Genomic DNA, 26,296 nt, shown 5'->3' on the forward strand with positions numbered 1-26,296 from the left:
AAGAAAAAAGGAGGGAGCCACATTTCAAGCCGTTACCGTGTCGGAGACAATAATTTGGACTTTTTCGGAAAGACATCCGGGTTTTTAACGGCGGGTTAACGGCTTTTTTAACGGACGAGGCGCAGCCGGGGGGCGAACAGCCGCCTCCTGCGCGGCCCCCACCCGCGGCCGGGGCTCCCGCGGCCCTTCCACCCGCGGGCAGGCTGCAGACCGGCGCGGCCCCGCGCCGGCCCCCGCCGCCCGGCCCGGAGTCCCGGGGCGCGGACAGCTCCCGGGGCGCGGAGGGGGCGGCCGCGCTGGGGAAGGAACCGGGAGGAGGAGGAGGGCGGGGAGAGGGTCGCAGCCGGCACCGGCTGCTGTGGGGAGCCCGAGGCCGGGAGGAGGAGGCTAGGGCCCGGGAGGGAACCCCACGGCTGGAGGGACGTGGGGGCTGGCCCCGCGTGAGGCGCGGGGCGGGGGGCGCCCGGGGTGTGAGGGACCGGAGGGGCGCGACCCTGACCCGGCGCTCGGGCGCGACCGGTTCCCGCCGAGCCGAGGGCTCCCGCCACCCTCGACCCCTCCCTTCCCCGCACGCGGTACCTGCCACGGACGGACGGAGGAACGGACCCACGGACGGCGGCCACCCGCCCCGGCGACGCCCGCAGCGCGGCTGGCCACACGGCGGGAGGGCGCCGCCGCGCGCGCATTCGGGCTCCGCCCCCACCCTCCCAACGCCTGGCGCGCGCGCCCGTGGGCAGGGGGAGCCGCCGCGCCTGCGCGGGAGGGGCCGAGGCGGCGGCGGGTCGCGGCGGAGCGAGCGCGGCTGCGGCCTTGCCAGCGCCTCGTCCTTGGCTGGGGCTTGCCAGGGCCTTACTGAGGCTTTACTAAGGCTCGGCTCGTCGGGGAGGAGCCCCGACGGGCGGGGAGGAGGGGGCCTCTCCTTGCGTGGTCAGTCCTGGAACTAAACGTGCAAATGAACGATTAGCCGGCGCCTTCCGAAGCTGCGGGAGAGATGGTAGCCACCCCCAAAAGCTCAGCGCCACCACGCAGGGGCTTCAGTGCGGGGATGGGCTTGCCGCCGCTGCTGCTCAGCCGCACAGGTCACAGCTGGTAGCCTTTATATACATTTATGTGATTTCACCTGAAACAACCTGGTCCAGATTTGTCCCCACAAGCAGCAGGAGCCCTAGTGAAAAAAGATCTCCTTGGTGTCTGTGGAAAATACCGGGCTCTCATCCATCAGGTGGGAGAAATCAGGGTGCAGATGACCCTTTCTCCACAAACAGGTGGGGACAGCAGGAAACAGGAATATTTACACCTTTAAATAATCAATTTCTTTTCTGTTCAGGAGGGTGGAGCAGGGAGGGGTAGGTCAGCAATTCTTCAAAGTTCAGACCAAAACACATGAAAGCATACTATTTTTAGAATAGCTGCGGGTTCTTTTTGGGTGATAACGTGTCTTTGGAGAGGGGAAATGCCATCGAACCCTTTGTGGTGACCAAGGGACAGGCAGGACCTCCAAGAACAGCAGTCCAGACCTCGGTCCGGACATGGGATTTTTCCAATTGGGGTCCGCTGGCACCTGTAGGAGGGCGCGCTGCGGGTCAAGGCTCCCTTTTCCCCAGGTAACAGAAGGTTTTTAGAGCAAAAAACCTATGGAGAATAATATCAGATCGCATATTTGCTGAACCCACCCCCTCCTTGGCAAATACTCTTTCTTGTTGGTACCGTTTCTTCTCTCTCTGCCACATCCTCCAACAAAGTGTTCAGTGACTTTACCGACCGGTCATGCCCGGAGGCCACTGAGAAGCAAAAAAATGACACAGACCATCAGATCAAAGAGCACATAACAGGAGCGTGTTACACGGTGACGCAGGTGAGGAAGCTGCGCATGAGCTAAGACTGTTTATTAGAGCTGTATACTGAGGTGAGACAATCACTACAGCGAAAGGCAGTGCTGAGGAGAGACAGTGCAAAACATATGACGGACAAATCCTGTTCCCTGTAAGACCACATCAGGAACGCTGGACTCGGTGAATACGTTATTTCTGCAGATCAGTTTCTCAAAGCACATCTGTCGTTACAGGCCACTCTGCTTCGGTATTTTAAACAATCCCCCTTGGACCACACGGCACAATGAGACATGTAAGAGCTGCTGTACCAGTCACTCCCCACCACTGGAACAGGTACCAGTAAGGAACTGCTGGCCGCGGTTTTCAGAAATGAGCCATGTGGGGAGATGAGATGCTTTGTGAGCCTCTTCTGTTCAGAAAGTAATGTCTCTTTAACATCTTGATAACTTAGAAAGGTAGGCAGCCAAAATAAGTAGTCATTTTTGAAAATGACGCCTTCGTGACTACTGGATCTCCAGGGTCCCCTCGGTTGTACCACGCACCCTCAAAACAGAGCTGCCTAATCCCCTGTCGCAGACACGGCTTTAAGGTCTCAACCTTGCCAGTAGCAGAGTTGTTACTGCTTTCAACTGGAGTTCCCCTCATGGAGTTGCTTCTAAGGTCATACCTATAGTTCAGTTAAATAACTGGTACAGTGGCCTAAAAAAAGCTAAGTAGCACTTGTGCTGTAAAACACTAACTTGCTAAGCTTTTGCATGCATGCCAGCTTCCATCACTAAGCGCATAAAGAATTATCTGGCTAACAATAGTCTGCATTAGAGCTTTTGCCATCACCTGTTTCCATGTAAGAGCTACTACAGAACTGACTTGGATGGTTTGCAGACATTCCTGATGCTTTCAAAGAGGAAACTATAACTCTCTGGAGACATTCAGAGCTGTACTTTTAAGACATAGAGGCTGACTTTCAGGTTTTGGTATTCAGCTTTCTCAACATCTGAATTAAGGGCTAAAATTACGTGATTCTGACTTTTAGTAAGTATGGCATCTGCTAGAAGTTCAATTTTGTGAGTGAGCATTTCTGATGTAAATAATTTACAGCAGTAAGAGAGGCATTATGGCAAGCCTCGGCGGGGTGGGGGGAAATTCAGATCTCAGTCAAGCACTGCTCCTTGTCAGGAGAGGCAATTGAGATACCCATTCTCTGGCACATTTTCTATGGCCACTGGACACCTGCCATCAGAAGCCAAGTTAAACTACCAGGTGAAAGAGCGTGTTATCTTCCCAAACAGACAGCAGACACACATGCTGCTGCAGCAATCCACTAGGGAGTAGGCAGGAAAGGGAAATTAAAACTGACACACAATTAGAGTAGAGGGAGTCTGCAAGTGCTCCTGAAAGCCCATGGAAAGCAAATGGAAATCGGGCAGAAGCTATTTCTAGGTAGAATTTGGAGGGGAGAGAAGCAGAAATAGGCTTTTGCTAAGAACCAAATTCAAACCAAGAATCTAAATTTAGTCTAACACTTCTTGTATCTGCTTGCTCTGTGCCAGCTCACACACACTAAGCTGCAGCCTGATTGCAGAAATGAAAGGAAAAAAAAAATCAGAAAAGGTTTCTTGCAATTAGCTTAGACAGACCTAAGGAGCTCTGCCTGACTTCCAACACAGGGAGCACTGTGGAATCTTAATGAAGTTAAAAACAGGTGGAGGGCCTCAGCACCTTTGGAAGATCAGCCCACTTATCTCTGTAGATGACACTGCCTTATCTTGTTAACACTGGCACTTGCCTTGTATGCAGCTGACAGCATAAACTAGCGGATGTTAAACTCATTCATTGTGATGAGGCAGTGAGAGGAAAAATAACTTGAGGAAAGGGGGTTGCAGGAATTCCGCTATCTTAGCCAGTCAGGAACTGCTAGACATATTCTGATACATGCTGCTGAGGACTTTCCGCTGGCTGCCTTCTCCAGCTTTGCAAAACCCTGCAAGCAAATAAAGAGAAGGTGAACACAGGAGCTGGGTACCGCACAAAGCACCGCATTACAGAGGTCAGCGGAGCAGATGAACGTGCAGGAAAGGGATGAAGAAGGCTAGCCAGTCACATTGCATTAAGAGGCAAACAAAGCAGCCATGTTCACAGTGAGGCAGGTGCTCCTTTCCCTCCTTCTCTCTATCATGAGGCAGAGGGAGGAAAAGAGGTCCCTTTTTATCATCTCAGTGCAGTGACAGGGTTTCTTGTTGCTACTGTGGTGGCTCCTGCCCCATCCAGATAATCACACAAAACTATATCCAACCTACTTCCTTGTTGATCTGTTGACAAAGCGTACAACTCCTTAGTTTTCCCAGTGGTTTTCATCTCAAAGGATCTTTATGTAAAGCAGTAACTGCACCTGCCACTGACATGCTGCCTCCTTGCTGGAGGAACATTCTGGCTGCAAACAGCACTCAGCCTCCTGCAGCAGGTTAGCCCAGGATGCAAGGAGGAACTCTTTAATTACCTTTAGAGAGGACTCTCAACCTCTGAGGGACATTTCTCTCATCACTCAAGCCAGCCCTCTGCTTGTCTCCACCAGGTGAAGCTAACACAGCCTGTTTATCACATTATGGTCAGAGATTCTGGCTCTAACTGAGACCCCTGGGACCAGCTCTAGCTTGTATCTAGCTAATTCTGCAACAAGGGTCACTGCTTCCCACTAAAAAGCCACAGCAAAATCCCTGTATAGGTCACTCAGTAAATGTGAGGGTTAAATGCCCTTCATTCAGTGAACTCCATGAGCTCTCTCATCCAGCACCACTGTAAAGGGGCACTCACCTAGAAGAGTTTCTCGTAGCACTTGTCACAGTGGACAATGTCCCGGTGGATGAATATTTTATCCAGAAGATCTCCCATTGCCTTGTGACAAATTCCACACTGCCAAAGGGAAAACAAGGTGGTTGGACAGTAACCAAAGCACCACACGGTAATAACAGCATGGAGGGGGCAGAGAAATGAACAGTCTCTGTATCATTTTAAAAAGGTGTGAGGATGCCAAAGCAGTGACCTTTGAGGCTGAACTTTTCTACAACAGACAAATGCCACTGCAGGCTTTCTCCTCCCACACTCACCATTTCCACAGGCTTTACTTGTAAACTTTGCAAAGTTGGAGAGATTTGGCAAGATCTACACTGGGTACTTTTTTCCAGGTGCCCCTTTTTAGAGATCTACACTGGGGCACAAAGGCCACAAAGCAGCAAGTCTACCACAAGGCCAGGGACATGAGGAAAGAGGGTGCTGCTATTCTACCAGAGGACAATAAAGAATTCTCCTTGTTCTAATACACATTTAGTTGAGGAGCTGAAAAACTGCTGGGGACACAACCAACACCTGTGACCGCAAGACATTTTGTCCTGATGTGGATGCAAGCATTTAGCATACATTATATATATTACTCAAAGTCTGAGGACAGGATTTGCACCAAGATTCCTCCTCCCACCACTTCATTTCACAGTAGCAGTCAGTAGTTAAGGTGTTTTTTTTTTACCCTGAAACAGTATTCATGGCAGCAGATGTTAAGATGCTCTATTATGATCTTAGGGCAATCTCGGATCTCACGGCTGCAGTAACTGCAAACAGGTTCAATGGACCTGTGAAAGAACAAGAGTAAATTCTTCTGTAACACAAGCTGGTACCAGAGGTTTCTTACCTAACACCAGCACCGCTCTCCATTAGCTACCTGCTTCTACATCTGTTTGCTGTGTCCAGTGACAGCACAGTGGGACATGTGTCCAGGGACACAGAGACCACAACAGCAGGGCAGTATAGACCTTTAAGTCAATGTTGCTGTATTTTCCAAAGACCATTTATGCTTCGTGCTGTTATTTCACCAAATACACACCAATATTCTAAAAAAGCAAAACTTTAACATCATTTCTGTTTAACAGTTTGCTGAAACCTCCAAGGCAGCCCCAAACTGTCCTACCTCTGCAGGGGAGCACTGGACAGGTAGCTGTGCTGGTTGTAGGTTGCTCTCTCCAAATCGGTCAAATCCACAAGGCTGCCACTGGAGACAGAAGGAAATATCAGCATTTGACAGTGATATATGGGGAGAGCATCTCAGATGGAATCATTAATCATTAACCTAAAGTCCTAACTGCAACATCCCAGCTGCCTGTTCCTTCGAGAGAAGGTTGGTCCTTCCTGACCAGCTCTGAAAAGGCATTTGCCTAATAGAGAGGGCTGCACTGACTGACGGAGCGGGGCTGTCAGCAGCATCTCCATCTTTGCTGCATTCACGCTACAGATTCTCCATAGGGGTGGCGGTATCCTGCTCCCTGCCCCATACCACAATCACTGTGCCTCAGGTCAAACTCAGAGCCGACTCTGGGCTCAGCCTGGCAGGTACAGTTTGCAAGGAATAGGTACCTCCAAGGGCAAGCAGAGACAGCGAAGAGCTGGAGGTCCCAGCACCTAACTTCAGAGCACTGAAAAACATGTCTGGCTGCTGCCGTCCCCACAGGCAGAGGCAGGATGTGGGCAGCGTGGCTGGGAAACCAGGGCATGCACCCTGAAATGGGGCCCCTTTGAGCCCCAGGGAGGTGGCACAGGCACACAGCAGCCCTGCCCCACACGGTCACCCTCTGTGCCCGGCGGAGCAGGGGGTGTCAGGAAGCCGGTGCTGTTAGTCCTATGCGAGGGTCTGTCAAATGCAGCTCAGGAGGGGGCCGAGAAGACCTAACAACCTTGCCAAAGCAAAGGGAAAGATACTGCTCTCTCCCTCCTCCAGTATGTTCCCACCCACATTCTCCCACCTCCTTACCCCTTGCCAGCCATCAGACCCCGCTGTGAGCCAGGTTGTCTCATTAAAACGGCAGAAAATGCAAGACTGGGTGGGCTGGTAGCAGGGATAAAAAGAGGGGGAGCAGAAGAAGAGGAGGAGGGGGAGCAAGGGCTCCACTGTCAATGACAGCCACGGCTGCCTTAGCTCTGCTGCCTGGGGCCCCCATCATGCCGTCCAGCAAGTCTGGAGTTGGGACGGGCCCAGGCTGTGACCCAGACTATGGGGACCAACATATTTTCCACTGGCTGCTCAACAACATTGGCAAAACCCTGCGCTGGCTGCTGGACAGGCAACCCGTGAAATCCTGTCTCCAGTCACTCATCAGTAAAACTTCTCTGGCCTCACAGGGGTCCTGATGTTTACATATGGACACTATAAATAGCAGCTATTTTCACTGCTTGCTAAACTCCCAAACCCTGCACTATTATGCAGGAAAAGGCATGGAACACATCCCTAGTCTCACCTAGCTGAGTGTTGCCTCTCTGCCTTCTGTTTTTCTGAGTTTTTTTAGACGCTGCAGCAATATGCTTATCCTTGGTTGCTGACATCTGCTTTGCCGACCTATAGCAAAGGCTGGAGATTTATGGAGTCTGTAATCAGCTACCACAGTAATGCCCACACAGCACTGAGGGAGGATAAATGCCAGCAGAGAGGCATCAACCTGGGGGTTAACTGGCTGCCACATCAATGTAAGCATGAGGTACTTAGGGCCAAGTTCTGCTCTCAGTCACGTTGGTGTCAATCTGGAGGAGCTTTACTTAGTTGCCTTTGAGAAGAATACAAAAGACTGAAGACTGAAGCCTGAAAATTACATCTTTTAACTTTTTCTAACTCATAAATAACTTTGAGCAAGAACCCTCAACCTCCACGTTTTTCTCACCGATTCCAATCATTTATGCGTGCAAATACCCAGTGAAGCCTGACGGTGCCAAATATGCAGCCTAAAACACTGCAGTGGGGAGTTTTCATCCCGTCACCCACCTTAGAGGCAAACCCACTCAGACGGGGAGTTTACCCCTCCTCTAGTCATGGGACAGAGGTCCTCCTGTTGCTGCAACGGGACTAGACAGCCCAGCGGATGCAGAGAGATCTGTCTGGGTCCCCAAAGCCACACTGCTGTCTTAGCAAAACTCTCTGCCGACCCAATGTAATAATCCCTCCAGGGCTCATTAGCTCAGGCACAATGGCATGCTGGCCCAGTGCTAACTGCTCCAGCTCGGGAGCTTGCTCAGTGTGTGTTAGCTGGCAAAGCCATAACACTGTTGCTTTGCACACGTATGTAGATGCATGACTGTCTCTGGACGCGCTCCTCATACCTGCCATAGCGTGGGGAGGCTGATAACTCGCTGCTGTTCACGTACTCCTTCACAAAGAGGACCCCTTTTCTGGGAACGGGTGGAAACAAAACGAGAAGCATTTGCATCAGAAAAGACTGGAGCTAATGAGAGACAGCGCAAGGGACCACTGTGTGCATTCAGACATGTAACACGTGCATTAAAAGGCACAGAGTGAGATGCTGTTGTTCTTGAATAAAAACTGAATATCAAGCATTGTTGCTATATAACACCTAATATACCCCTCTAATTAACCCACCAAAACAAATCAAGTTAATTAAAAAGAATGGGATGGATAATATAACTCTTTCATCCAGTTATCCTCTGTTTTGCAAGGATAAGTCTTTTTCACATCATGTCAGGATTATGCACACAATAAGTATTTAGAGAGCTCGTGGTTCTGCCCATTAACGTTAAAACCCTACTGGCACAGTACTACTTACAGTGACTGTTTTGTCACTGGAATATCTCCAGCATTTTTATCCATTATAAATTGCTACTGGGTTGTTTTGGGGATGTTTTTGCTTACAGAGCTGACCTGTCTTACATATTCCTCCCTCTTTAAAATTCTTATTTCAAAATGACATGCCCCCATCTGTCTGTCTATCTGTCTGTCTGTAGCTCTGTCACAGATCGAGAGGAGACACTGTGCCCACCGGCTCTTCCCAGAGCCATGAAATGAACTAATCAGGCTCTTTCTCCATGGTGCATTTTCATTGCTGCCTATAAGCTACGATTAATCCTCTCTTCTTATATGAGCAAACTAAGCCATGTCACAGCTAAGGAAAGAAAAGAAAAGCTTTTTTTTTTACCTTAGCATAGACAATTCCCACATCAAGTGTTTCAGATGAGTCTCCTACTTTGACAGGTGTTGTGTAGCAAGGCCAGAAGGACCCAAATATTGCCCAGCAAAGCCTATGCTGACCTCTCACCACTTTGAAACCCCTCTCTAAATTGTGAAAACCTGTGCAGCAGTTTTCACCTCTGAGGTGGAGGCTGCAGAAACCACCAATCGCAGAATACAGCTCTGAGTTGACAGCTGCACCGTGATGGGATGCTACCTTCTGTAATACATGACAGATCAGGGTCCTGTGCCAGCCCCACCAAAATCTGATACGCTTGCTGTAGACTGCTCGTGGTTGACAAGGCAAAGAGTCCTCCAAGAGCCCCACAGCTGTGAGGAGTGTGTATGGCATGAGGAGCTCCATCGTGCCCCTCCAGCTACAATGTGTTATGGAGGATTTTTGATTTTGCCATACTGAAGAGAGAAGACACAACTCAGACAGTGAGCTACATCCTGGTCTCTAAAAAGGGGCACCTGGAAAAAAGTACCCAGCCCATGACTCCCTTGTGGGGGGCTCTGGCCACCGTGGCAATGTCCATGCTCGTAGCCAGAAGTGGCTGAGAGATGTCCCATGGCCCAGATGCCAAGCAGCAAAGCCTGGCTTGTCTTTACCACACAGAAGGGCTGCATGCAAAGCCTGTCTTGCAGCAGGAGGATCACGACCACCCATTGCTCTTTACCCGGCAGTGCTGGAATCGGGCTGGTACCCGCAGGCTGCTGGGCTGTTGTGTGGTAAGGTGGCGATCGGACTGCAGATCCTCTCACTCGAACTTGAGAGAAGCCTGGCGAGAGAGAGAAAAGTCTGTGGGCACTGGAAACACAAGCCGTGATGTGATCCAAGCTGGCAGCCAAGAAAAGACCTACCACTACTGCTAGGAGGGTAGTCTGGGAGGGTGCAATATTAAGGCCCTTAACCATCCAGATTAATTTATCTTTATCACAGACCAAAAAGGCTCCTTTCTTTTTTTACATCTGCCACATAACAGTACTACCTCTCCAGAGAAGTGTTTTATAAGGGCCATGGGAGAAAAGACCAAACAAGCTCTTCAAATAAGTACAGACCTTAAGTGAATCATGTAGCCTGAACAGGAGCAGCTATGGAGAGAAACGGCACACAACATATTGCAGGAGAGGCGGAGATAGGGACATATGGGCCAAAGTCCAACATAACTATCCCCAGCATAACTATCCCCAACCTAATAATTTCAAAAGCTGCAGAAAGGAGGAGGTAGCAAAACTATGGCTACTCTAAAATACCTTTGGAAAACAGCTCTGCCTACCCACTCAGCAGTGAGACCCTGTTAAGTTTGCCTTGCAGGGGTGAAGCTGGTCTTGCCTGGAACCAGTCCTAGGCTATCCAAGGATCTTTTGCCACCTGTTCACACCCACAGTGTCCTCCCCTTTACAGGTCCAACACTCGGACCTATGGTCGTGCCTCCATACGGTGTCAGACTGCATGCGGATGGACTGACACTGCCATGAAGGACTGCAGAAAGCCCAGGGTAATGATATTCCATACTGGATACCTCCTACCCCTTCCAATTTGTTCTGCGACCAGTTCAGTCATTTAATCATTGACATTCTGGAGATAATGATCCTCTCTCTTTACATCTCTCTCTGCTTTTATTTCTTCTTTTTTTTGTGTAGTCTCTGCAAAGGTCAATTTCTGGTCAAGGGAGGGTAGGCAGGAACCAGCCCTTCATTCTCCTGTCACTCTGTTCTGGCACCCTCAATGATGAAAAATCTCCAGAGACCAGAGATGGATGTATCACAGACCCTGTGCTGCGTAGCTTTTGCTAGGAATGGTTTAAGAGTAGGTCTGTGCCTCTAGATCACACGTCCACTCCCCGGAAACCATTCATCTCTCTTTCAGCTCTTGGCTTATGCTTCCTAGCTTCTCTTCCACAACAGTTTCCTGGAGGTTTCCCTCACAACCATCAAGACTGCCCATTTACCTGGTGCTGTTATAGTTTAAGCTGTCCATGTAGAACGGCACCCTGTGGCTTCTCTGGGAAATGGACATGGTGGTACCTCTGGGAAGGGAGTCGTGGCTATGAAAGGAAGTGATATAATCTCAAGCGCTGAACTTGAGCACGTGAGGGATTGTCACAAGTGGCGAGAATCTTGGCTAAATGTCTCCCTGCTTAGCATCAAAATCACCCACGCACCACAGCCATCCACGCAAACAGCACCTTGCTGCACATGTGTAGATCCAGGGAATTCGTAAGAAGTGGGTCAGGACACTCCAGGTACTGAATAAATATAGCAGTGGGGTATTCTTTGGGTTAACAAGTCTGGATTCCCTTTGACTTCTTACCGTCCGGCCGTGGGGTTAAATTCACAGTGGCCCCTGGCACTAGCGCTGTCGTATCTGCTGCTCCTAGGGCTGCTTCTCCCATCATAAACTCTCCCTTCGTAATCTGGAGTAGGTCTGGCAAGAAAGGACAAAGCCCTGATTACATTGTACCAGAAGTCACTGGACTCCCCACACTGGCTAAAAACTATTTTGTCTCAGCAGACACTGCCATGATGCATTCCCCCTTTGCTCTGCCCCTTCCACCCGTGCTGGTGGAAGCTGGTGGTGCTGCAGCGTGCATACAAAGCTCTGAGGCCAGGAAAGCAGACTCAAAATCTAACACTTGAGAGTAAAGCCGAAGCGGTTCATAAATGGATATATGTTCAATATTGTTTCCTTCCCCCGTGCTCACCAAAACCACCGTCTGCATGTGTGAACTGCTGACCAGCTGGACCATCCGGGTGTCACACCTGCACATTTCCACTTTTCCAAGACAGAACTGATTATTGGAATGGCTTTAACCTGTGGGCAGAGCTCAGGCTCTTTCAATAGAGAAAATGAGCTTATAGCTTATGGTCATTCTTTTCTTGCAAGTGCCCTGGGGCACAGATTATGTTCATATTGTATATCAGTGCTTTGATCCTGATTAAAGCTTCAGGCAACTGTATAACTTAATGTTAAACAATGCTGAAAAACACTGCAAATCAATGCTGCATTAAAGAGAGAAAAAGGGACAGGCTAAGCTCATCATAAGATGAGAAAAACCCTGCTCTGGGCAAGACATGCATTTGGTCTATGATATAAACCCAAGGGCAGGGCTGAAGCGCAGGTTTCTTGCGCTGCAGGGAGACATGTCAGCATCTCACAGTGCCGGGGGGGTGATAACACGCTATGAAATACAATAAAGGTCTGTCCCATTTTTTCCTAGTCCTAGTCTGCAGATATCTCCAAAAACAAATGAGAGCTTTATGACACCAACTTACTGAAAAATACTAAAAGAGCTGAAGGTTACATTCAGATCACATGAACATAGATATATATAGATGTATATATATATTTAAAAAATAGTTGTAAGTGTACAACTTGTCTCATGTCATTGAGGGTCATGAGAAATAAAAAACAGACTGCTCCTGAATCATCACCTCTGCAGTTACAGAGAAAAAGCAGATGTGGTCTCCACACATCTGTCGGGTTTCCAGGCACTGTGCAGGTGGTCTGATTACAACCTGCCAAGAACTCTCCAGTGCTACAGAGCAATTATCTCCTGAATCCCTTTTTCAGCCCTTCAGGTCCAAAAATGATCTTGTTCCATGTGTTGTGAGACCTGGCAATACTGTTGCTCCCTCTGGGAACAAAATCCCATTCTTGCTTCTTGATGTGGTCATCGTACAACCCAGACCAGAGTTTCTGCCAAGTATTTCTGTGCCAGCAGCTTTCCCTGTCTCTGCATCTCATCCCCACACCCTTACCTTCTGGTGCTGAATACTTGGCTGTCTGCATAGGATGGTATCCTGTGACTGGGTGCTGCCACGCTGGTGTTAAAAGGCTGGCGGTCCATGTACAGTGGCATGGGATGCTGGGTCTCATACGCGCTGAGCGCGCTCTCTTTTGAGCTGAAGTTAGGCCTGCTAAAGAATTAAAGCCAATTTGAGCATAAAGCCACTGACTGTATTTGCTATGACCAGCTCACACAAGTGTTCAGAATTTGCCAAGGCTGGATCATGCCTATTTCTACTGGCAATCAGGAAAACCTGGGACATCATGTTCAACAGGTTCTTAAGGTCAGGGGAATGGCAGAGGTCTATACTACTCCCCCTCGCCTACATGAGCTGAATTCCCAGTACAATTAAATGCTGCAAGATTCAGCAGTCGTCTAAGTTAATTTGTTAACTGAAATGAAATATGAACAACCATACGTGGGAGGAATCCTAAACCTGATAGTCCTTTTCTCAGTATCATTTGAATAGCATACACTGGGCAAATTTACATTGGTCCAGGACTTCAGCCAGGTTTGTATCAAGAAGCAGGAATGGCAAAGGATGAGGATTTGAGAGCCATTGAGAAAGAAAGGGATAGTCCCACTGTACCTGGCTGCCACCGGATTAGGATCCTTGTGTCTCCAGTCTCCTGGGCTCTCATGGTGACTATCTGTAGTGGGGCAGGTTTGCTCTTCATAAGCTGGAGTGATCCTGGTCAGGGAGGAAAAAAGCCTGTTAGCAGCTTTAGTACTTGTGTCTAAACCTGTCCACTGTGGTGAGTAAATGCAGTAACATCACGATTATGTTGGTTTCAGAATTCACTAGCCAAAAAATGAGCATTTGTAATGCCTTTGAACAGGGCAACAGGGAGAACGCAAGATGTGTGAGGGAGCAGGAAAGCATGCCTGGTCTCCTGGCTCCATACCTTTCCCGGCACGGGTGAGATTCATTTGCACACTGGGTCTCTGGAGCAGTGATGCTGCTTTCTGTCGGTAGAGAGCTGGACCTGCCAAGACAGAAGACCATTATAGTCTACAGAAGTGCCACTGCATGTAGAATCGCTGTAGGATGTAGATGTAACCCTTGGTGAACGTCCTGCCTCAAGAAAAGTACAATATCCCTGCATGGAATATCCCCGGATATTCCAAAGAGATGTGAAAAAACCCAGAGGGAAAAATACAGATCTCTTAAAAAATAAGGCTGAAGGGAAAGAAAAATAAAGCTCCTGATGAGCATCAGTTGGCTGCTTACTCTTTCCAAACTTGACATTTTAACCCCAGTCATTTATTTATGACCAGTATGGGTTATCCAGTACCTCTATGTCACATTTCAGGCTGCTAAGAGCATGAGCTGGCCTCATTTGGGTACCATCTCAGAAGTGTACCCACTAGATAAACCCACTGCAGAGCCGTCCTGGGTTTACACCTGTCTACATTAATCTAGGGAAAAGTTTGTTCACTTTTTCTGTCTGGTTTTGTACATTTGTGGACACCAACCCCCCTGGGAATATTGATACCCTGTAGAAAATCTGAAACTGGCTTGGATTCCTGCATCAAAACTGCATTTAATTAGCTTTTAAGGAGTTAATTCTCGAAATACTTTCAAAGATCCTACCCTGAAATGTTAAGGTTGATGAAAGAGGAGGCAGCCCTCACACTTGCTACTAGTTGAGGGCTTCCCTTCACCAGCATTAAATCGATCCCTGTGAGTCTGGCAAGGGGGTAAGCCAGAAAACAATTGGTACAGTCACCCAAGTGAAAGCAAGATCAATTTATTTTGATTCCTTTGCAATAAAGGTAGATACCTTAAATTCTTACTTATAGCAAAACATTAATGTTCACTGAGCTACACATTCCCATTCAAGTTGAGATGTTCCATGTGCCTAAAGAAGACGTGTTTGTCCAGGAGTTCAGACTCAAAACTGATTTACTGAAAAGAGCAGGAGAGAACTTCCAAGTCGTTCAGAGTGATGCTGCAGAAGCACTCCTGACTGCTCCCTTGGCAAGTCTGAGCCAAAGTCACTGCACCTGGAAGCACTGGGATTCTCTGAGCAGGACTCTGCATTTCTCTCAGTAACGTGGTAAGCTGGAGGGCTTATCCAAAGGAAGTCTGTGGACTGGGGGAGGCATGGAGTGAGCAACAGATGGAGATGTATCCATCTTGGTTACTTTGCTGGGGGGTACTGGAGAGAAAGGGAAATTTTTCTCTCAGTCTAACTTCCACTCATGTCCCTGGGGACTGGGAACAGCTCCTTCTGCCTCCCTGCATGATGAAGAACTACAAGTTGGAGTATTTGTGTTACATCCAGGGTAGCTCCATTTGTCAGAAGAACCCAGGAGAACAGACACTGACACCATTGCTCGCTCTCTGCTGCTCCTCCCAGCACCCCCTCCTGAGTTCCCTCCTCCACAGTCCTTACTAACCACACACTCTGCTGTTCCCACCACTCACTATGTATCTCCATGCACTGATGAAGAAAGCCCAGCTTGGTGAGTCCTAACCCCAAACATTCTCAGTCTCTTCTCCAGAACCACCTGCAGTAAGTTGCCCATGTTCTCTCATCAGAAAAAGCAAGCCTATTATTTGTCTTGCCTTCTTGAAGTGACTTCTTCATTCTGCACACAGGGTGATATCCCCTTGTTAATGTCCATGCTCCCACTAGTGCTGTCCTTGGGCCATGGCATCAACCTGGAGGAGAAGAGCAGTCTGGTTTACAAGCTGATTTGAAGATGGGTTGCTCACTGAAACACATGCGTGAGGAAGCCAAATTTGACCAAGAGCCTCAGCTCTTCAAAATTAGGGGGAAAATACAGACAAAAGCAAAGAAATCAGTCCACAAAGTCCTTCCATTTGGACACTCAGCCCTGCACTGTTTCACATGAGGCAGGCTGAGGGCACCGAGACAGCCACTGCAAACCCAGTGGAGTCACAGGTCAGCGGGAAGGAAAATGGTACAGTGCTAGGGTGACCAGAGTGCAGCCCGAGACCTGACACTGACTGGGTAAGTTTGGAAATGAGACCCAGTGTTACCATGGAAGTGTTACCCATGCCAGATTGGGTTGCTTATATGTCTCTAGAGGCAGTCTGCTTCTGAATTTAAGGTCTAGGTAGCAACTCCTGGCAGTCCAGCTGGACTGTGTTCAATGCCTCCAGCTAATAAGGATGCTTTCGTATAAAACCATGGTAAAAGGTTCACTCAGTAGAAGCAGCACTAGAATCAGGCACAAAGGAGGCACTTGGGAGAAGATTTTATCAGCATATGTGTGTGGAGGAAGACATACAAAGAATTGACCCTCATCCTACAGGAAAAGGCAGGGGGGTAATTATCCGATTCCTTACCTAGTCATGCTGGGTTCGTGTTCAGTATGTTCCTTTGGCCTGGGAGGCTCTGGGTGTCCATCGTGGTCAGGAGGTTCTTGTCCCTTCTCCGTATAGCTGTTTGAGTCTGAAAATCTAAAATAAAGATCTGCACTTAGGGCAGTGAAGAAAAAACATGCCGGGGTGAGTAGACATGCATTCCCTAGACAGGAGCCATCAGGCAGGGAGCAGGAGACACTGTTTGGCCAGAGCTATTCCAAACTGCCCTGGTACCTGATCCAATGGGAACCATGCATACAAATCCCATTCTAGCTTGCAGGATCGCAGCTAAAGGCCTTTAATCCGAGATTGTCACAGGAGGAAAACGTTAGGCACAGGAGAAAGCACTCATGCCAGAATTCCTCGGACTTACAGATGCTTCTAACACCTCAGGACACTCTCATGCATGGTTTTGCAGCATTCATAAACGCTTGGATAGTACTTGCCGAGATATCTGGGCAGCAGAAGCTACTGCCTGTCACCGTAGCACCTTCAGCTGATGCTGAAGGACCTATGACACATGCTGTCAGGGCAGAAACTGTCTCTTGGACTTCACACACTGTTTATCTCTTCCAGCTGGCTCTTCCCATCAGTACAGGTGGGATTGCCTGCTGCAATGTGCCATTACAAAGTCCCCACTCCTGGGTGCAAAGCAGAGGAGCTGTTCTGTGGTCTCCATTACATTGGGAACAGAATAGGACACGGAGAATTATGAAGTGAATAGATACTGTGGGTGAGTCCTACTGACCACTTACCCTTCTTGGATCAGCTCTGCTTTATAGTCATCTGAGGCCTGTGTGCTCTCATGCCCCCTTCCTCTAGGGGTGTTCCCCTCTTTGAAATCTTGGGAAGACCTGGCAAAGGAAAAGAAAACCCCCTCGTGGCTGCCAGGCACAAACACCTGAAAGCTGAGTTCAGCGCACACTGAGGAGAAAGTAAGTCACAAGGCTTTGGTGGAGGATATTCCAAGGGCTAAGCTGTAACCAGCACCATGAAGCGCTGACTTCAGCACAGCGCAAAGCACTGCTTAACTGCTTGGAATTCAATGGATGGGTCAAGCGGCAACATTTTTACATGCTGAAATTAGCTCTTTAAAATACCAGTCCAAGCTATGTTTTCTGTAGACAAACATGCTGCTTTCTAAGATGAAAATAGGCCTGCAGGGTATCGGATTATTTATTGTGGCTATATCATAAATCAGGATGTGTATGCCAGGACAGGCATCACATCTCATACAGTATCTGATAATACCTGAGGCTGAATTTGAAATGTTCCTCCCTGTCCAATATTCTGAAGGTTTTTTTGTGGCCAGACTCATTCATTCAGTGTATCCAATGATACCACTCAACACAGCTTCATCTCCCCTTGCCTTCCTAGCTCTGGGTGCATGTTGACTTTGCACTGGACCTTTGGAGTAACGATGCTGCTGTCTCTCCGGGAAGAGTTGGAGCTACTGGAGAAAGGGTCATTCCAACATGCGAAGTACAGAGGTGGACCCTGAGGGAATCGCTTGGGATACGGCTGTGTTGGAGCTGCTCTTTATGAGACTCAACAGCTCCATTTAGCTCTACCTTTTCCCCTGGAACAGGAAGGGCCATGGGAGCTTTCAGCCTGACAGCACTGTTCCAGACAAGGAAACCTGACCTAAATCACGCCAGCAAGGAGGGATGGTAAAGACAGGGATGTCCAAACAACATTGGACTGAGGAGAAATGTGGCCTATTCCTAGTCCTGCTGTTAATTCAGGATGCAATTCAGCCATCCGTGTACAGTTGGCATCTGCAATAGGCATTCAATGGAGCTGTCTAAAAGGGGTGGGATGAAGTACTCAGCATTTCCAGAAAGACCTTTTTATTCTCAACTGTGGCAATAAAGGGAGTCTGAACAACTACTGCAGAGCAAGACCTCTCTTTCCTCAGCAGAATCCTGATGGGGGAGTCAAGTGACTCCTCCCTCACTGCAAGTCTTTTGGCAAAACACTTTTTTTAGCTCATTGTGTTTCTGTTTGCTTATCTAGTGGGATAGCAACCCCTCCGGGGGAGCACTGTGGCTGCCTCCACTAAGGTTTTAGGGCATCCAGTGCTGTAGAAGTGACGATGATGATGATAGTTGTTTGCTGGTTTTTGTTTACCAGGTTTTTAGGACTGGTACAAGATGCAGACAACATCTCAGTCCAGGCTCATAAGCACAAGACAGGTGGAACCAAAGGGAGATCAGAGCTGAACTGTGCCGCATGCAGCAAGAGATGAAGTTGGGAAATGTGAAATGCATTTGTTGTATGGTTAGTCTTCAGTGAACATGGCAGGAAATTTACTATTTCAATGGATGCCAGAGAGAAGAGCAGTTTAGAGCTGCTTAGACAAATGGCCCTTATTATGCTGTTGTTCTTGTGGTCAATATTTCCTGAGCAATCAGTATTTACAAGGCTTTCAATGATGAGAAAGAACATAGAGCAACATGGGGTTAGCACCCCAGGTCCTTACGTCGCTTCATTCCAGTAAGGCTTGCTGTATGCTGGGACCTTGGGACTCGTGTATCTGGTCTCTTGGGTGCTGCTTCTCTCCTCGTAGCCCAGGACAGATCTGGCAATCAAAAAAAGGCCCATTACATCTTTAACAACTGGCACATGAATCGTTGCACTAGTGAATACTATCTACTCACCAGGCAAGGCTTGAGTCAATCTCTACCATTCACTGTCCCACACCAGGATTTTTCTCTAGGAACCATGTTTAGACTAGAGTTGCATTTCAACGTATTTCAGCTGCCTTTCAGCTCCCTTGCTGCCACTCCAGCATCACTGTAGCATTTCACCGGATTACCAGCGAATGACTGAACCCCACCAAGCACACAGGCACCAAGAGGAGAAAGAAAGCTGGGGTGCTTGGCTCATATCAAAGAAGGTGGAGGAGGGATACAATGCAAACCTCTTGGTTTATTTTGCAAGCTGCGCTTTAAACCTCAGCACAGGGACAAAAGCTGTGAAAAGCCACCTCTTTCTGTGCCTGCCCATTCAGATTTCCCTTAATCCTCAGTATTACTCACACACCCGCCAAATTTACCCCACTTTTACCCTTTAAAGGAATATTCTGTGTCCTCTACGTGAACAGGGTCGCTCTCAGTAGGAGGAGAAGGGACATCAGACTGCAAGCTAGACCTGTCAAAACAAAAGGAAGGAATCTACAGCTTGGTAGCTTGCCAGAGGCTTCAAGGAGAACTTGTGTGAAATAATAACACTGCACTTTCTGTTTTCTGGTCTCATATAAAGTAATTTGCTCAGAGAACTGATTTTCCTTCAGAAAAAAACATTTTCATTATCTCTAATCAGGAAGGATAGAGTCTGTTAGTGGAACTAATGCAGTTACTTGGCCTCAATTCACACACGTCTCAGCTGGATGCATGACTTTTCTGGCCTGTCACAGGATCATGCACCTGGGACAAAGAACAATACGAATAACTTTGGGGAAGACATTCTTACGTTACTGCTGCTAGCAGCTCTAGGTCTTGGGTTTTACACCATCCTACTGGGAACTTTGTGATCCTCCTCACCTCAGCTGGGAGGTTTTAAGACATCATTTTCTCACCTCAGGTCCTTTGGTAAGCCAATACAGAGTCAAGTCCCAAAACAATGGACTAAAGTAAGTGAAGAAAGCAGCTTCAGGGAGAGTAGTGTGTTTGGTATCAACAGCAGCAATTCTTTCCTGACTTTGTGCCTCTGACATTGTCAGGGGAGCAAGCACACTCTAAAAAGCATGTGGAATGGAGACACTTTTGAGATCAATGCTAAAAGCAATGATAAAGCTGCTGTACCTGCTCCCAGGCTGCTTCTGTAGAAAGAAGTTGATGCTTAACAGTGAACAGAAAGAATGCTGTTCCCATTGTTTAGCCACTTGGGATTTTCTGGCCTCCCTTACTTTGTTGTCCAATTTGGATTCTACTTCCAACTCTACCCTGGATGAGCTGCTTATTCTCACCCCGCACCTCCCCTCTGCGGGCAGCACTGTGAGTAGCAGCACCAGGCCCTGACCTTGCAGGTTCAGACTTTGCATTGTCCAGGTAGCGAGAGGACTCGACTGTAGCTTCTGCAGGCCTGTCCCTGCAACCAGAGTTGGACTTGGTAAGAGAGGGAGTTTCGTGGGTCACAGAAGGAAGCTTAGTAAGTTGGAGAACAGAGCGAGAAGCAGAAATATCAAACATGAGATTCTCCTGTCTCAAACCTAACATCTTTACCTCCTTCCTGCTTAGCTCAGTAAATTTCCTGAGCAGACCTGAAGGGCAGAGACATAAATCAAACCAACTCACGCTAGCGCAAGGGAAGAAGCTGAAAGATCTCAGTCCATTCTGAGCTGGTGGATCAGATCCACCCCTCCCCTTTGCAAGCGCATGCAAGTGCTGTTCCCAGAACACATTTTTTAGAGCCATACTAGGTCAGGAAAAGACCCCTCACACTCTAAAATCAAGGAGAAAAAAGTTAATTTTGCATTGTTAATAGGTTTACACTTACTTTGGTGGGCAAAATCCATTGTTGGCTTCTGTGTGTTCAGGATAACTGAAAAGGAGAGACACCAACTTTAGAAAGCATCTTTGGTTTGGTTTGGGTAATGTTCTACAATTATTTTCATATGCATTTAATGAAAGAGAGAGGAGGAAATCTCTAAAACTTCGCAGAGGTGTTCCTCAGTATATTTCTACAGGTAAAATGGCAAGAAACTTCAGTGAAATTCAGTGCATATGAAGTACAAAGGAGCATTTAGTAACTCCAAACATCATCAACATATGGCAGATGCCAGTGGTATGGAGTCATCTGAAAATTCAAGCCAGGACTCTTACAAAAACAGTGGGGTGTCCTACAGCCCACAGCTGCAACACAGGCACCTCCATCTGCACGCGCAGAAGGGAAGGCACGGCCCTGACATCCTCTGGCTCCTCTCAGGGGAGCTGACAAAATGGGGGACTTCAGGTGTCTAATCCAAGATCATATGTTTCTGTTTTCTTGTTTCCAGGCTGTGAGCAGTGAACAGCACGTGGCTGAATGTCTCTCACTGAACTCCCTTCTGTATACTGTATGGGCAATGCCTTTCCTCCCTCACCTCCACTTTCTCAGGCAGGACAGAAGCACAGCCACTGCTCTTTGCAGTTTGCAACCTTTCTTGATTTGTGAATCTAATTTTTTTTCCAGTGAGGATGCAGACTCCCTAGGAAACCTGTGAAATGGACTGCCATAGAGACTGCCACACGCTGCCGTAGAACAGGCAGAAACTGAGTTGTTTCAGTCGCCTTCAGTGGATCGCTGAGAAGTACGCCCAGACTCAGAGAGGTTTCTAGATCAAATTAAACCAGTGTTTGCTAGAGAGGCAGGTTTGCCTGCAGCAAGGCCCACTGACACAGGGGAAGAGCAGCACAGTGTGGAGCTCAGGCTAAGGAGACCCACTGGCTATCAGCCTGGTTGCATGCCAGAAACGTTGGTGCCCACAGGAGGAGCAGGGTCCTGCCAAGGGCGAGCAGAGTCGTGGCGGTGGATTGCATTTGGAGACAACTACCAGCTCAGCTACAGTGTCCTGCCTGTGATTATGGAATCTTTAACTACTTTCCACAATACCTTAGAGCCAGGACACAACTCTTCCTCATCACTGAACCTTGTGGTTTGCCAGAGAGTTTATAGGACATGCAATTTCCTTTTGTGTCTGGGGTTTGGGTTGGGGTTTGGGTTTTTTTAGGGGTGTCTTGTTGCAAAAGTAAAGAGGCAGGTGGAGGTTAGAGGCCTAGAGAGACATGGAGTGTGAACCTCTCTATACTGTAAAAAAATAAATAAATTACATTCCAGAATTGGTTTACATTTGGGAATAAATCCAGAAAACGCAGAAATGACCCACAAAAGTGATTTTTTTTTTTTTGTATCATAGAAACTAAAGAAAAAATGTAATTAAAAAAAATCAAACAATTTTATTGAAGAGAGTAGTGTTTTCTTTTTTCCCCCTTTTCTTAAATAAATTTTAGAGAAACTGCTGCAGTTCTGCAAAGCACAGATTGAACTGTGTTTTTCCATCAGTAAATATCCATTCAGAGTTTCCAGAGAGCTCAAGAGCAGCAGTTTATGAGTTTATGATTTGCACAATACTCAAGTCAATAAAGGAATTTCACATTAAGTCTACCTTCCATTTGTGGAAACCACAGCTGCTCTGGGGGCCAGTTCATCCCATGGGAATGGCTCAGACTTTTTCTTCAGCGGTTTGTCACTGGGAAAAGGAAAATGCTAGTGAGATATGACATGACAGGTTTTATATTCTATCATCCTAGAACAGTCTCCTAACATTCAGTTAGGAGGAGCACAAAATGGTGCTAACTCAATATACCAGGATAGGAAGGGCCAACCTTCTAAGTACAGTGGGCCTGACCGCGGTTCATGGGCTACTTAGAGAGACATGTTGCTCCCTGCAGTGAGGTACTGTCAACCCCTTCGCTCCGGTGAGCGCAAGTACACTACAACAGTTGTTCTCTCTCTGCTCATGGGCCAGAAAGGTCTTCCGACAGGTCCACCAGCCGGACCCTACGCTCATCTGTCACCGCACTAGACCTGTCAAACGGCGTGTCTGTCTCCTTCCTTCCCTGCCAATTACCCTCTCTCCAGTTTTAGGTGGCTTAAGTAATGAGGCATCCCCTAATTTCTCTGGGAGCAGACTCACAATTAGGAGCAGCTATGTGACCCAAATGACCCCAAGCACAATGAGTGCGTTGTAATCAGCCTGTCCCTGCAATGACATAAAGGATATATTTACTGGCCTCGGTTGAATGACCATGACAATAGTCCAGCCCCTACCTTTTCTCAAGCACTCTAGACTTTGCTTCCGCCTAAGATATTGGTTTGGGAACATTTCTAGCTTTATCTTCCCTGATGGAGGTGGAGAGTGAGTTGCAATTAACTGTATATGCTACAGAAACTCTGGTGAATCCAAGCCTTCTACAGCTGTTTAAGCACAACAGAGTGAAAGGTGAGGCCACATGTACAACTCTGCCTACTTCAGTCTAGACAGAGACAAAAATTCAGCATGGTAACACTGAGAACAAAAAGAATCCTGCTAATATGGGGTATATTTAAAAAAATCTGATATGCTCCTGTGTACAGTCCAGAGGATAAAGACTGCTGGAGATAGGCGTACAAGGAGGGAGCAACCTCTCTCTCAGGAGGGCCAGAAGCTTCCCTGCCCTCAACTGCAAGTTCCCTGTCTCACCTGTGCAGCTACAGTGTCAGGGCTCTGCCCCTTAATGTGTCCAGCACCTGTACCCATGCCTTTGGGTTTCAAATCAGGCCCTTCTTTCTTAGGTTTTCCTCCATACAACAGAGCTTTTTACACTTTCCCATTGTTCAGTCACCCCTTCAGACTTTCTACAGGGTGCAGAGGACCAGAACCAATGTTAGCGGGAGCCACCAGCAACTGAAGCTCAACACATCCCTCGTAGGTGGGAGAAGCTCCCCAGGAAACAGCAGTGGGAAGGCAATTGGAGCAGTAAAAAAAAAAAAAAAAAAAAAAAAAGCATGAAATAGACTCTTTAGGGACTGAGCCAGAGAGGAGAATCCTTGAGGGAGGTGAAGGAAGAGTAGATAAAACTGACAAGTTGCAGCTTAGCCAGAAGATGATACTCTTGGAGCGCAGCCCAGGACCATGACTGGAGAGATCCCATCTGTTTGAGACCACTAGCAGGTATATACTGTTTCTGAGAAAAAAGCAGGGTCATGCCTTATGTTCAGAAGCATAGATCAGCCTTTCTGAACTTCTTACCCGTCCCCATGCTGTGACACAGTTTCAGATGAGGACTTCCCATTAAGGGCCTGTCTGTTTTCACCATTTCTGCAAGCAAAACAGCAAGAACGATTAGGTAGGGAGATGAGGGGACACAATGTGAGGCATAGGAACTGTACAGCAAGGTGCTTGTTGGAAGTGTGTGACAGTCCAGGGAATGGATTAAAATGAAAGCCTGGGCAGTTTAGGAGTTAGGAAGGTCTGCAGTTTTTGGGCTCTCATTCTCATCATAAAGAACTGGGTAATGTTCAAGCTGTGGGAGGCCCACAGCTTCCATCTGGGTATATTTCCTCCCAGATTGCTAATGCTTTTGTAAAGTGCTCCCTTCTTAGATTCCCTATGCTATAGCATTTATTGTTCCATGAGTGCACTGTGTCCAGAACAATCACACGTATCTGGGAAAATGCCACCAAGCAGAGCCAAACTCTCCAGGGCAGCATGCCCCTTGCTATCCTTAGCAGAGCTTTAGGATCATGCAGAGCCAACAGACCTACCTGATTTCAGCAGAAGTGGAGATTATCTCTGAAGTTTCACTCAAAGATGTGGGTGGTTGGCTCTTACTGCCTGTTTCAGGGCTGCAAGAGAAGGCAAAGAAAAAAGCTGTCATTCCTGAACAAACCAGCTCCCCACTGCAGCTGGCCAAAATTTTCCCACACTGAAGTGTTCCTTTATGTCAATAAATAAGACTGAAAACAAACATAACTGTTTTCAATACACTCACTTAGAAAGTCATCTTATCAAAAGCAGTTTTTAAATTAAAAACACCGATATTACCAGGAATATCTGCCTTCTGCCAATGATACACAAAGAATAAAAATAACAGAACAAGGTCAGTAACTAAAGCGCTGTCTGCACTGCTATGGAAAACCATTTCAACATTTTTTATACTACAGTCATGAATTCAATCAGACAGACAAAGTTGAAAGCAAATGAAGATTATTCCCCTACACATATTTGGAGAGAAAGAGTTAAGCATGTTTGGTTTTTTTCCCTTTCAGGTTTTAAGCACTTCTACCAGGATGTTGTCAGATCCTTGCATAATATGGACATAATATGGATTTCAGACATAAAACCTTTTTTGAAACAGCTGCCTGCATCTGAGAAAAGTCTCCCATATACTACTGGACTCCCACGTACAAGGCTGACAAATCTGCTTCATTTCACCTCCCAGAGGGGTGTCCACAGAAGTCTGTGACCTACAGCTACACATGGGCTGATACAGCTGCAGATGATGTCCAAGACATCCTGGCTGTGCTGTAACACTTACCTGCAGGGAGACATTGCTGTTGTCTTCGGCTCATTCCAGGAAGACCCAGTGGTGGTTCTTCTTAGCCCGTTAGTACTGACAAAAAAAACAGCAAGTAACAAAGCATTAAAACAGAAGATTTTTTTTCTTTTTTAGGTGCCTCCTCCTGTGGGGACACACATCCTGCTTTCTGGCCCACAGCTCTGGCGTCTGCTTTTTGGACAGCGAGGCCAAACCCTGCTGTGCAAGGAAGGACTTACCCACGCAGGATTCCCTATGTGCTGTTGCACTGATGTGACTAGTATCTGCCTTTCTGCTGAAATATTCAGCCTATAGAAACTGCCTTTTTCTATTTAACACAGCTGGAGCTGTTTCTAGCCCCAATGTTTGAGTTTGCACTAAAAACCAACTTCCTCAGTACATTCACAAAATTGATTTCATTATGTGCACGTGTGTAATATGTAGGAAAGGAGGGTAACTGCTTCCCAGCCCTGCCTTAAACCTGCACCACAATGGCACAAAATTGCTACCCAAATTCATGAGGCAGTTCCTTCATCCTGAAAATAAAACATTTCAGGCTGAAAGGCCCCATTTGTTGTACTCCCCGCTGGGTCCACTAAGGACCAGAGTGGCAGAGAGGCTAATAATGCTGCTGCCTGGCATCAAGCCACCGCTCAAGAGCAGAAAGAGAGAGCTGAATCCCAAGTTAAATGAATCTGCTTGAAAACAGAGGAGGATTCTCCCTCCTAAGGCAAACATTTCCATTTCAGCCAAACATTTCTGCATACGGACCTCACTCAGCCCCACACCACGAGCCAGCTGTTCCTGACCAGTGTGGACTGAGTGAGGGTGTCACTGCTGTCCCTTTACACCAGGGACAGGCTGTCCCCAGGCCTCACCTACCATGGCAAGAACGTTCCGGCCTGTCTGCCACAGCTCCGTATGGCTCTGCATATACCTGAGCTTCACAGTAGCCTGCAACTGGGGCTGGGGGCTTGAAATAAGGCTAACATTTCCCATCAGAGCAAAGATCAATTTAAAGATAATGAACCTCTCAAACCTCTCCAGTCACACCTATCTGTTGCTATCATGGTAGAATAATTAAATCTAAAGTCTAACAAAAGCAGAGAGCTGGCTCAGGGGACTGGAAATAATGAGATATTGAGTATTTCTCGTCTAGGTGATGGGGTCAGTTCACGCAGCCAAGTTTGCTAGTAAAAGAAAATCATTGCTATCTGATGGCTGCTCTGACTCCTCCTGCGAGTTGTCTTTCCAGAAGTGCCGCCAGGCTCATTCCT

The 26,296-nt window shown here is 47.6% G+C and overlaps 1 protein-coding gene across 1 annotated transcript in view; it reads right to left on the bottom strand.

Moving 5' to 3' along the window:
• Window positions 1–4,643: 4,643 nt before the first annotated feature.
• The window catches only part of ZNF185 (zinc finger protein 185 with LIM domain), a gene marked incomplete at both ends in the record, with an annotated part of 32,786 nt that continues 11,133 nt past the window's right edge, over window positions 4,644–26,296 (bottom strand). Inside the window, 21 exons of the mRNA XM_082004131.1 lie at window positions 4,644–4,742; window positions 5,353–5,455; window positions 5,791–5,871; window positions 7,965–8,033; window positions 9,507–9,608; window positions 10,782–10,877; window positions 11,144–11,257; window positions 12,592–12,750; window positions 13,210–13,311; window positions 13,526–13,606; window positions 15,193–15,288; window positions 15,940–16,053; window positions 16,713–16,811; window positions 18,440–18,538; window positions 19,027–19,110; window positions 19,981–20,049; window positions 20,458–20,502; window positions 22,106–22,189; window positions 23,732–23,800; window positions 24,247–24,327; window positions 25,020–25,094. Of these exons, the coding sequence (XP_081860257.1) occupies window positions 4,644–4,742; window positions 5,353–5,455; window positions 5,791–5,871; window positions 7,965–8,033; window positions 9,507–9,608; window positions 10,782–10,877; window positions 11,144–11,257; window positions 12,592–12,750; window positions 13,210–13,311; window positions 13,526–13,606; window positions 15,193–15,288; window positions 15,940–16,053; window positions 16,713–16,811; window positions 18,440–18,538; window positions 19,027–19,110; window positions 19,981–20,049; window positions 20,458–20,502; window positions 22,106–22,189; window positions 23,732–23,800; window positions 24,247–24,327; window positions 25,020–25,094 (1,921 nt within the window). The remainder of the gene's footprint in view (window positions 4,743–5,352; window positions 5,456–5,790; window positions 5,872–7,964; window positions 8,034–9,506; window positions 9,609–10,781; window positions 10,878–11,143; window positions 11,258–12,591; window positions 12,751–13,209; window positions 13,312–13,525; window positions 13,607–15,192; window positions 15,289–15,939; window positions 16,054–16,712; window positions 16,812–18,439; window positions 18,539–19,026; window positions 19,111–19,980; window positions 20,050–20,457; window positions 20,503–22,105; window positions 22,190–23,731; window positions 23,801–24,246; window positions 24,328–25,019; window positions 25,095–26,296) is intronic.

This window comes from Phaethon aethereus (assembly GCF_964289735.1).
Source record: "Phaethon aethereus genome assembly, chromosome: 10".
Lineage (NCBI taxonomy): Eukaryota > Metazoa > Chordata > Aves > Phaethontiformes > Phaethontidae > Phaethon > Phaethon aethereus.